At 39.6% G+C, this 12500-nt stretch overlaps 2 protein-coding genes across 2 annotated transcripts in view; one reads left to right on the top strand and one right to left on the bottom strand.

Annotated features, from left to right (window-relative positions):
- The window catches only part of LOC138046438 (meiotic recombination protein SPO11-like), a 36754-nt gene extending 31971 nt beyond the window's left edge, over positions 1-4783 (bottom strand). Inside the window, exons 1-5 of the mRNA XM_068893075.1 lie at positions 4638-4783; positions 4279-4392; positions 2915-3003; positions 2699-2765; positions 2055-2163 (exon numbers count right to left, since the gene is read on the bottom strand). Coding sequence (XP_068749176.1) covers positions 2055-2163; positions 2699-2765; positions 2915-3003; positions 4279-4392; positions 4638-4783 — 525 coding nt within the window. The remainder of the gene's footprint in view (positions 1-2054; positions 2164-2698; positions 2766-2914; positions 3004-4278; positions 4393-4637) is intronic.
- Positions 4784-5905: 1122 nt separating this feature from the next.
- Positions 5906-12500, top strand: part of LOC138044578 (counting factor associated protein D-like) — an 11724-nt gene continuing 5129 nt past the window's right edge. The window contains exons 1-6 of the mRNA XM_068891053.1: positions 5906-6206; positions 7246-7455; positions 8752-8927; positions 9365-9605; positions 10055-10529; positions 11441-11646. Of these exons, the coding sequence (XP_068747154.1) occupies positions 6113-6206; positions 7246-7455; positions 8752-8927; positions 9365-9605; positions 10055-10529; positions 11441-11646 (1402 nt within the window). The 5' untranslated portion in view covers positions 5906-6112. The remainder of the gene's footprint in view (positions 6207-7245; positions 7456-8751; positions 8928-9364; positions 9606-10054; positions 10530-11440; positions 11647-12500) is intronic.

Here is a 12500-nt window from a genome sequence, read left to right as displayed (position 1 = left end):
CCAATCAGGTGAGACCTTGTAGGAGCTGCGAGGCTACCGCCCAGACTTGCATTCGGTAACGCTGTTCTTGCCCACCTCCACCAATACTGCATACCGCCTCTCAGGGATCAGACGTTTTGATAAGATTTTACCGAAGACGGGCAGGAACAGCGTTTGTCCAAGTATCAAATTTCTGTGGCTTAGACAAATCCACGATCCCTTCGGTGTATCTCCAGCTCTCGACAACGCTTTATCGACCTTTCCTGTCCGCATTCTCGCTTCCTTTATACTTCTTCATCGGGTGCTCACGCTCAGTGACAACGGCAATAAGGAAATCGCAGCGGCGACAAGCTTTCGCATGTCGGCTCTTTTAACACTAAGAACTTTTTTATTGAAGGTCAAAGAAATACAGACAACTCGGAGAATAAAGAAAATTTATCTATCAACAGTTAAAACGAAAACCTTCCGTTAGCAGTACTTCGCTTCACTTTAGCAAATTAATCACCGTCGTTCAACTTTTTTTTCGCGTGACACCGGTTCTGCAATGGTTTCAATTAAATTTTGGCGCGGGAATTTTCGCGGCCGACGACCGGGTACGAGTGCATTGCGCATGCTCAGACGTTTGACCGCAACGTTCCCTCCTGGGGAGGAGCGTTGCGTGACGACGCTAATAACGGCTGCGAAGGAGACTACTCAAACGAAAACCCTGTAAATTTAGATACGGGTTCACGCCAAATTATGCATGGCCAATCAGATTAGGCCTGATGACCACAACGCCTCTGATTGGTCAGCACAAGGGAATTGGATCGTGCTTAATGCAAAATCACGTTTTTTCCAGTCATATAAAAACGGATAATACCAAAAACTGATGGGCCGCACTCCATCGCTAATCAAGACTTCTGGGTTATGGGACGTCTGTCAATGTAACCTGCGATCGAGCGTACTTTTCTTGAGACAGGGCGCTAAAAGTACGCCTGATACAATTTCGTAACGAGTCGTCTGCCGCCCACCTGTCAAGAGTGATGTCATCATGTGTCATGCTATAAATGTGAGCCAATCAGATTTTACCGGAAATTACCTGCATGCTGCGATTAGTAAAGACGCGACAAAAACAAAATAGCACTCTGGCTTTGATGTCTGCAATCAAAGCTATTTCTGCAAATCCTGCGTGACAGTTGGTGCAGTTTCTCAATTCAAACCATCAAGGAACAAATAATTTCGAGATAAAATGGCAGAAAAAGCCCAAATTCTTCATGTCATCATCACGCACAATCAACAGTACAATATAAAACTTTATTTAAACTCGAATATTAGAGATGCCAATAAAAGATGCTATAAAAATACATATGAGGATATTCGACTTTGAGAAATTCTAGTTTTTTAGCAGCAGCTACTCAGCTATCATTTTGTTAGAGGTGTGTTCTGATTGTTCAGCGATTCCGTAAACAGTGTCGAATTTCTCTGTCAAGCTCGGCTGAATGTGGCAACTAGCCCTAAAGTCCTATTCGGTTCTTTTTGGATTCGCAACTTGTTGCTTCCGAATATATTCCAAGGGACTTGCCGCAACTACAAACGTTTTCGAGTTGGTGGAAGAAGAACGATGCATTTTCTTCTAGAATGTTCGGGCCTGTATTAATAACACTATTGCCAAATCCCGTAGGAAGTACAACTGTTATGTCTTCTTTTACTCAAACCATTCTTCGGATGCCTTCTCTCCGCTCTTTTCCTTTAAAGGAAGTCGAAGCAACAGAAGCTGTAAACAGAGCCTAAACATCACTCGTGTTCAAATCCTTCTCGGCGGCCATAATTTCATCAGCTGTTAACCGATTTACAAGAAGTATGATTTGCAATTCTGTAACCAATCGGAGCGAGGCTCCAAGAGCTCTATCGTTAAGAGTTAAGTCCAGATTCTTGACTACGGGCAGATTTGTTAAGAAATTGTATCAGGCGTACCTTTTCGCACCATGTCTAAGGAAAAGTACGCCGCCTGATCGCAGGTTACTGTCAATGGTGAAATTTAATCTGGCCTACTACATTGAAATTCATTACATAAAGATCATTGCTGTCGAACTCACCACGTGTAAACAGTGTCTTGGTACTTTGAGCATACAAGCTAAGTTGTCAATGATCTCATCCACAACGCTCTGACTCCCAAAGAACACCACATCGGAATAATATACATCTCTAAAAAAGATAATTAATATGTACAGTTACACTGTAGCATTGCCTTTAGGTTAACCCATTGACACCTAAATCACTACCCACCCCACCATTGACAAGTAAAGTCGCCTGGCATTAGACAGAGGAAAATTCCCTTGAGTCAATGGGGACAGTTTTTGAGTGGGTGTAGAGTTTGTTAACCCACTGACTCCTCCCAATAGACCATATTCGTATTCCCAGTATTGGACTGGAACTAGCTTGCAATGGAGGCTAATGCAGGGGAATATATTAAAAAGTATTTGCATTTGAAAAGATTTCCCCGCATTAGCCTCCATTGCAAGCTAGTTCCAGTCCAATACTGACAATACGAATATGGTATATTGAAGAGTAAAATCTTCTGGCGTTAGAGAGTAAAATCTATTAATTCCGGCTTACTTCCAGGAGTCAATGGGTAAACTAACCCAGCCAATAAATAAGTCATATTACATTTAAACAAATTATTTTCCATCTTCAACCAATCCCAACACATTCCGGCAATGTATTATTTTGTTTTACTTGCCGTTTTGTTGCGTAGGTGTCTTGCTGTAAAAGTCTGTAACAAAACGCCATGATCTTTAACGTTGTAGCTACAAATAAAAGTAGTGAATGGAAGTCACGTTGTGATACAGTCAGTGGATGACAAATGTAATGACTGGTGTCATCATAAACACATCTCAATAAAAACCACCTTAAAATTGCATAAGCCCATTGCTTCCACTTATGCATGCATACGTACCAAACTTTCCAACTGATACCATGGAATCAAACCTATGTTCTGTTTTGCTCATGCTGTCAATCATTTCGATTCCAACTGCACTATTAAACCTACAAAAAAAACACCATGTACGTACCAACTTACTTGTAAGACAAAGTGGTCTCTTTTAGCTGTGTAGTACAAACTTTTAATGCTAAACCTCTAAATAAATATCATAATTCGCGCTGTGAAATAAACAATTTCCAGAAGCAGAGTCGATCTTCTCGGCCATGTTTCGGTATTTTTATTTATGGAAGCCAAAACGCAGTTTGGTGGTTAGCGTTTGAAGTGAGATTTGCAGAATTACGAAAATCGCAGTAAGTCTAAGCACCCACTTCAAATAGCACTGAAAAACAGTATTTAAGCACCCATTTTGAAATGGTTAGCTTTCAATAAATGTGAGCTAGGGTTAGTCTGCTGTCTGTGGTCTGCAGTCTGTAGTGTCACTGACACCGCTTTAAGTCTCACATCACCATCACCACCATCACAAGACCGAATGTAGAAATGGCGGCCATAAAAATATTCTTTTGTTTATGTGCTACTTAGACTCACTAGACTCGCTCTCAAGCAACATTTCTTTTGTATTTTGTCCATGCAAACGAGGCTAGTGAGGCTAATTAGCACATAAACAAAAGAACATTTTTTTGGCCGCCATTTATGCATTCGGTCTATAGACGAGTTCACGGACGAGATCACGCTCTTGAGTGCATTATGGGTAATCAGGGCTAGATGGAGAGAAATTCAAAGGTTTGCGTGGAAGTTCAAAACGATGAAAAGAATTCATGATATGCGATTTTAGGTTTTTTTATTTTCCAAAACAGGAGATATGCGCTCAAAGGTGCGGCAGAATAACCTTGGAGAGAATGGCTATTGTAGAAATTACTTACTTAAACGAAGTTTCTGCCATACATTTCTGTAATTCCAAAGGCACAAAATTACAGAGAATGAATGGAAACAAAAAGGCAATATTTAGGAATTCCAAAAAATAGATACCAAGTCCAGGTCACCTCAGTTGTGAACTTGAACTTATTTGTTTGGTTTATGAAGACGACGAAAGTTTATAAAGTAGAGTCATGTACAGTTTAGTTTGCTTTGAAGTTCCATACAAACCTTTGAATTTCCCGCCATGTTGCCCTGATTACCCATTATGTACTCAAGAGCGTGAACTGGTCTATAATCAAATCTACGTTGTATGGGCTCTTCTCAACTTGTAATTATGGCAAACAGATCAAGCCAGTTGATACAATGTACACCAAAAAGGTTATTGTCCACGGCTGCTTACTTAAAAACTTTGATATTGCTATAATCATTTCATGATGGCATCCTGCGTTCTTTCCGATTTTTACCTTGTATTATTCCAAGAATTTCTGCAGTTGTATTGAAAAGAAGGTGACTTCCCCTCTGATAGATCCTGCACAACTTTTAGAATGACTCTCTCTAGTTTAGTAATAACTTCACCCCTGTAATATGAATAAAATTATAGTCAACAGCATTTTACCTAATGACTGATATTCAACTTTTTCTGGATCTGAGGTTCAAAAATATTCTCTTTTCAAATAAGAGAGGTATTGATAACTACTGGAAATCAATCTTACCCATTTGGGGGCAAAAGAACAGAATTAACTGAAGTGATAATAGATTACTTGTTCGTCTGTCAGACGTCAACTTACAGAACTTTCAGAGACGATTTTGTAGAACTACCTACCTAGACAACTCCTCCATTTTCACAACATTTTTCTTATCGGATTCGTCTTGCATTTTGCGGAGTCCTTCGATTCTCTGCACTGACCGCAGTTCTGTTTTAAGCTCATCCATGCAACGCCAAAACTCTGAATTTGAGCTCGCTGCCATTTTGAAAACATTCCATCATGCATTGCAAAGCTGTGGGTAGTTTCCATGTTCCCTCGGACATTGTGTATTGGTGTGTTTGTTACTGCTGTAGTAATTGATGATTTCCAACCGGTTGTTGTAGGATGTACACTAACTGTACTGCCCTGTAAGTAATATAATTTAACAGCAAAAAAATGATTGAAAGTACTTTTCTAAACTGTACTATCAATACATTTTTCTCTAGTCTGTGTTTTACAATAATTTAATAATTTACCCACAAATCTGAAAGCAACGGTACAGAGTCATTAGGAAATAGAGTCTGGTTCAAATGGGCTTTGAATCGAGCGAAAACTACAAGCTACCTGCCACTTCAATGAACGGGTGGCACAGCACCTTTTGTCGTGTTTTGTAACACAGAAAATACCGAATGAAGAATCGCTCGTTAGCTTTTAGCTATTGTAGTCAATATTTACTGCAAGAAGGTCTAAGCTCGATTTTAAAATAGTCAGCTTTTAGCTATTTTAGCACATATCTACAGTTATCAAAAAACCAAACACCGATTTGAGAAAAAGTCGACGTTCGGTTATCGGTGTTCTGCAGACTTTGATTCAGCTGAAGATATTTAATTATGAAGCTAAATTTTGAACGTCTAAGAATTAAATAGAAAACAGAAAGTCGGTCAGCGAAGACCTTCAATTTTTTTTTATTTTTAATGCGCTTAAGTTCTAATCCATAGTGAAGGAAATACCTCCTTTTTTCATGCTAAAATAAGGACAAGTTTTCATTGCCACTTGTTTGCTTGTTTAGTTTTTTTTGGTTTGTTTCTTTTTTCGAGCGTTCTCTGCATTCGAGTAAGAAACTAAACAACTGCGGCGCAAATCTTCGTTATCGTTTTTAGGAATGGCAAGTTGAGCGATTGTGAGAAAATTGTTCGTACCCCTTATAGCGCCACTGAGTGTGCTTTAGAGATTAAGACAAAATCTAAATAAGCGAGAGTTTCAACGAGGCGCGTTGCCCTGGAAACCAGCAGGTGACGAGAAATTTGCCACCAACCGAAACAATATTCCGTCAGTCGCTCAAACAGCTTGTGATCATGGCGCGAAACGAATGGTCACCGCACCAAAATTCCCCACATATAACCAATCTTACGAGAACCACGCCCCGGATACAGACCGCTAGAAATGGAAACCTTAACTCCGTAATATGGCTCCGAATTAGAGTCCACGGATTTGCGCAAGAGAAAATAATTGTAAAAGAATTTGGTTGTGCAGTTTTCTTGGGATTTTTTGCTAGGGGTGGTTTTACCGATGCAGCGATTGCCATCGTGGAGTTGGATATTGGTAAACATTTATGGTGAAGGTTGTGTTGTGTTTCAAATCGTCTGCAAATAACAATCGAAGTATCCGCAAGCGACTTATAATTCTCTCCTTTGCAGTGTTAGCCGGTAAGTGTTATCAATCTCCAGGTGATATGCTTTTGCTTACATTTTGCAGATGACTTAATAGATCAGGAGTGTGCTCCGCGATGTTAAGACATCGATTTTCGTTTGTTAATTACTTTGTGGTGATTTTTGTCGCAGTCAAATTAATTCCTTATACTGCACGAACAAGTTTCCCCGAAAATAATAAGTTTTAGTTTACACCACATTGCCGAATGCTTCCATCAAGTTAGCTACAAAAGCACGTCTTCATGCTGAACAAAGTTGATTATATCATTTTTTACTTGCAGCTAAAAATCAACTTGTGTTTAGTCATTTAACGCATGTTTTTGAACTTAAATCTGATAAAAATGACACAAGCTTTTCTCCTACGTTTGCATGCCGAACTGAAAATAATAGATAACCACGGTATTTCATGCATATGCCGAGTTTTCTGATATTATAGGGGCATACCCGAAAATAGAACGCAGAAGCTTTCGATTATTAGCAACAGTAGCTCGGTTGTTCTACTACTGAGTAAGAGGAGAGCCGCAATGAATTTCTTTATTTGTTGAGCCAGGCATTTTTGTGCGCAGAATGTTGGCCGAGTTTGTTGGTACGTTACACCGCGGTACGACTTCGTCAGTCATAGCAGTTTATGTTGGCCCACACCGCAAATTTTTATCTGGGGCTTTATGAAACACCAAAACAGCACAATAAACCAACCAAAGTACATGCAGTCTGCTCCAACGGCGGGACAATGACTGCTTGCAAGTCGTGATAAGTATATATTCGTCATGTTCCTCAATAGCTAAAAAAGTGCGCCCTCTGAAACCTTAAAAGTCACTCAGTATAGCAATCATGATCGAAACTTGTTTTTGACACTGAATTGAAGACTCTGTGACTGCTTTCTAGATTGCTTGAAGAGAGTGCGATATTTGATAGACGACCGGTAATGCACATAAGCGAAAGCTACGCAGTCACATTTGTGGACCGGTTACTCATCTTGTCGACCAAGCTAATACGATTCCAGTTAAATTTAAGTGGACTGTTTACCTCAACACAGCTATCGTCTGTTACACTTTCCACAAAGATGAAGTCCCGGGTATTGAGAAGCGAGTGACACGTCACATGTCAAAAGTCGGCGAAGTTTTGCAGTTCCCTGATGAGTATCACACCAAGGGCGTTCTTTCGCTTCCTTATGGAGATATTGTGGAGCCTTTTGAAGCTTGGTATTCAAAAACAAAAAAGATGAGCAGAATTGACTACTATCATGGTAGGTGTCTGACTGTTTCTGTATTATCTTCTAATTGTTTTAATTAATCCAAAGTCGAAGTCTTTTAATATTTCAACCCCTTCATTAATGTCCCCATTAACCCTCCCTTCGAGTGGCATGTATCCCTTCGAATTTAGCTCTCGGATCAGGGAAGGGCACATGACTTGGCATTTACTTATTACATACTTTCTTTCTGAGATATCCTGCCCTCGGGCCATCTATAATAAAATGAAATTTGTCGTGATATGTCATTTCAAACACTTACAGTCTGTTCCCGTATGACCTTGGTCTGAAAAAATGACCACAAGAACTCAGGTTTAAGTTTTTCATTCCCAAACATGCGGTCCTGCTCAGCTCAGAAAGTAGGCATGTGACAATTTCGTTTTCAACAGACCTCCCGCCTGACTTTAATAATACAAGATTTAGACACCATAGGGTTTTTTGAAAGTTAAAAAACGCAAAAGAATGTCCATACTTAATTATTTGGAGATAGAACTACGGTTCAAATTAATAAATCCGAGTGTCCTGAATCAAAAAAATAGCTGTCCGAGGTTTTATGCATGAGTTCACGGACGAGTTCACGCTCTTGAGTGCATCATGGATAATCAAAACAAGATGGAGAGAAATTCAAAGGTTAGTCTGGAAGTTCAAAAGCATGAAAATGATATGTAAATTTGGGTTTTTTTATTTTCCGAAAGAAAATACGCGCTTAAACGTGCAGCAGAAGAAAGTTGGAGGAAATAGCTTCTGCAGAAATTATTTTATTAAACAAATTTTCTGCCATACATTTTCTGTAATTTCAAAGGCACAAAATTACAGAGAATGTATGGAGACAAAAAAAGCAATATTTAGGAATCACAGAGAATAGATACCAAGTCCAGTTCATCTCAGTTACAAACTTGGACTTATTGAAGGCGAAAATCTGATAAAGTAGAGTCATGTACAGTTTATTTTGCTTTGAATTTCCATACAAACCTTTGAATTTGCCGCTATGTTGCCCTCATTGCCCATGACGCCCTCAAGAGTGTGAACTGGTCTAAAGGCTGTTCCCATGCCTCTAGTATTTAAACGTCAGAAAACCATAATGAAACTTGCACGCTGCAGGCGCACGAAATGCAAATTCATAGCAAAATAAACTTGAACGTAATTAAGTTTGAGTCACAATTGTGTAGTGGTGTCGTCTCCTCTTTCCATCTTTCCCCTTTTTTCTTTTTTTTTTTCTTTTTTTTTTTTTTTTTGGCTTTTTTGCCTTCTCTAAGGCAATACGAACTAAGTTTAACTTTACATTTCCTTTAGGGATGGACAGAACCTTTCAACGCGAGGATCTTGGCAGGCATGGGTTTGCTTGCAAAATTGTTCCCGAATACTCTGAAATAAAACAGAAAACTTTCACTGGCTGTTTGCACAGGAGAGGGACTAAGAAGTTTCCGATAAAAGCTCAAAGTATTATTCCTGCACCGCTGTATTTCAAGGTAGGAATTTTTGGCGGGGGTTTTCGTTGGGCAAATCTAGAGACACGTACTGCAAACCTTTTAAAGTCAGTTTTCTACGGAAAATAATAGTAAGTACGTTAGCCACAGTACACAATCAAATGAGCCACTTATTCGGTAAGACAGTCACCTGCAGAGGGCTTTCAGCGTGAGGAAAACCTGTCGAGCAAGGCGCAATTGGTTTTGGCTGAAAATGAGACGCAAAAAGTTTAGCAAAATCAAGGCGCTCTCGAAATTGCTCTCGGCAGCAACAAGGTCTTTTATAGAGAGCGTCCTTGCTTAAGTAAAAATTGCTTTATAAACTCGGATATGAAATCTCAAATTTTCAATGTTGAATTTAAATCAGCAGGATTGGCTAGTGTTACGCGGTACTCAAGCCGTTTTCATACAATGCAGCTCTTTCTTTCTTTGTTTCCCAGTATTCTGGTGATGCAGAGCTGAGTGGATTTCAATGCGCTAAGTGGGAACATTCCTTCACAGTTTATGACAAAGTTAACACATACACTTTATACACGACTAAAACGCGACCACCCAAACCAGTACGCTATGAAATGATGGGTTATGACACCCTTCTGTCATCTTACTATGACCACTATATATTGGACTACAACGAGTTTGAGGCTTGGAAATTCAACTACAGCATCTTTGATGTACCAACGGGTAAGGGAATGCAATCATGATTGTTATCTTCATTAGCATGAAATGGAGTGAAAAAAAATGAAGAATGGTGGAATACAAACTAGTTTACGAAGTCCAGAAGTGCCCTGTGCGATGATTAAGATACACTGGCGGGAGCCGGTGTCAACAGCGAGAGTTTTAATTTTTCTTTTTATAGGGAGGGGAGGGTGTCCACCAGATACAGTATGTACACATATGACGTCACGCAGGCTATCTTTGTGTATCGAAACAAAGAGACAGAAGCCTTGTTGATGTTCCAAATTGATTCTCGAGAAATTCTATCTTCAACTGAGCAAATAATGTCCTTGAGTCGGTTCGCGTCCGATCTAGTGACAGAATAAGCTCAATAAATTGACCTGAAAAAAAAGTTGGCTTTTTGCGTATAAGTTTTATAATGGTCTGATTTGGTGCTCTTTTCTTTATTCTTCCAGACCTCCAGTGCTTCGATTTTTCCGGCGAAAAACTTGAGAAATCCCTAGGTGAAATAAACCCCATGGTAGAGTTCATGCCTCACGATATTTCAGGGTCACCTTTCACCCTCTCACATCCATCGAACTTTGCATCAAATACGCCATCGCCACCAACCAGTGATCCATTACAATATCTCCTGGAAACTTTAAACAAAATGCCGCTTATAAACAGAGGCAGTTTGGTTGCGCCTACAATAGCTACAGCCCAGCTGTCTACGCAGAGGAAGCATATCATTCACACGTCACCAGACCATACGGGAAGAAGTGTTTCAAAGAGTTCAAATACGGATGTAAAATCCGGTTATCAAGTTGCTATGCGACACTATGAAGACATTGTGAATACCTTGTTTGAGTCATTTAAGATGGCTTATAAAAAGACTTATGTTTCAAAACGAGAACACGAGACGAGGAAAGATATCTATAGACATAATTTGAGGTGAGTGAGATTGAACCACTTATTACGATAAATGCTGTTTTGTATTTGTCCGCCTATAGCAAACACTGGGAAACGATTGAGAATTCAAAGCTGTTTTGCGCGCGGCTACATGCCATGGCAATTAGCAAAATTGGAAACAAAATTATCTGGAGCGAATTCCTAGCCACCTTTGCAAATGGAAATTTTAAGGTAGCTCTGAATCCGCTTCGAAGAATTTCTTTAACTTTTCAGAGGGTTTTAATCACTTTCCAGCAATAAAAATTAGGGATCATCGATCTCGTTTTTGATATACAGTTTAAAGACAAAATACAAGGCGTTTGAGTACATCTTGTTAAGCAATTATTGGTGTTTTACAAGGTAACATTAACATTGTTGCTAGGCATGTAGAGTTAATCCTTCTTAGAAGAAGTCACAAGTTGTATTTTCTGTCACCAGTTTTGAATCATCAGATAACGCGATGGAAGTATCGCTTCTGAGGTTGACTTGCGCGCTCAGTTGAAAACCCTTCCGAGTTTCCATAAAAGGTTCTCCGATTGAAGCGCTTTGTTTTGACCTGCGACAAATTGAAAATAATGCTAACGACCTCAACGAGTCAACTCCAACCAATTATCATGAAAGATTTCACTTTGTATTCAGACTGATCCATTCATGGAGTTTTTAACTACGTAAATGGATGACAATGTGACCCGATACAAAATGCCCACTTCTGGTACCTGAAAAAGCGAGAAAGAGAGAGTATGGGACAAGACTGTGAGCTTTAGGTTTGACATTGAGTATCTAATTTAAAAGCAGCCGCTTAGATTTTATTTCAGTCAGAAGAAAAATATCTCAGTGCTTTATTTGTAAAAACGTTACTTATATGTTCAATTTTCTGCGCGTGTCTTCAATCCTGAAATATCAAAACCCAATAGATTTATCAAGTCCAGAAACCGCCAACACCTGGGCTACAGATTGAAGACAAACCATATGGCGGACTTGACTGAGGAGGAGATAGAACGAATAAAAGGACTATTGAAGGAGACTAATTACAATGCAGTGAATGGTGGAAGAAAATTCAAAATACCAAAAGGAAGAAATGCCTCGAATCTACCCGATAACGTAGATTGGGCCAAATCGGGTGAGTTAAAGAAAGAAAATATGTTGCGCGTATATACTGGCGAGGGCAAAAAGAACGCATTATTTGCTTGGCGACGGGGAAAGGACAGCTGAAAAATCATAGTTGTAGCAAGAGAGGATGCCCAGGGCTTCAACTAGTTACCCATCTTTCTCACGGGCGCATTACACCTTAAAAATCAATAGTTGCATTTGAAATTAAAAGGGCGCATTAGTTTGAATCATTTCGCATATTATGGGAGTGTAATGTACTAAATGCTTAATGCAACTATATGCGACGCTATGCCAACCGGAGCAGAGTTGACGCAGTTGTGAGACCACCTTCACCAATGTGTCACCATTGCGTGGGTTGAATTCCCAGCCTCGACCGGTGAATTTACTTTGTCCGTTTTCTACTCTGCTCCGATAAAAAGGTAATCTCCGGGTGACCCAATTTTCTCTTCTCAGAAAAAAAAACCTACAATACCTTCACATTACGGGCAGCTTAGATGAAAACTATATTTGTAATTGTAGTTTAAATAAACCCAATAAAGTGTTATTATGGTATATGGTATGAACCCAGGAGTCATATCATAATTAAGTGAGGTACGATCGTTCTGGTGAGTGTAGTCCTGACATAGGGAAGTACTGTTTACGATGACATTGACTGCCGTTTCGACAACCTGAGAGGAAGTCATATCAAGAATGAAGATGACTTCAGCGTCATCCAAAACAGTCCTTCCAGGACTATACTCACCCGGACTATCGTACTTCACTCAGGTATAAATGCTATTGTGTTATTTATCACGTGTCTTGGCGCAAGCCTGGTAACCGAACAAACCGCCCATCTTCGTTATTTGAGCTTCCTACAAAGAACCC

This window comes from Montipora capricornis, chromosome 4 (assembly GCF_036669925.1).
Source record: "Montipora capricornis isolate CH-2021 chromosome 4, ASM3666992v2, whole genome shotgun sequence".
NCBI lineage: Eukaryota > Metazoa > Cnidaria > Anthozoa > Scleractinia > Acroporidae > Montipora > Montipora capricornis.
Note: the sequence above shows the minus strand (reverse complement) of the source record. Positions and strands in the feature narration are given on the sequence as shown.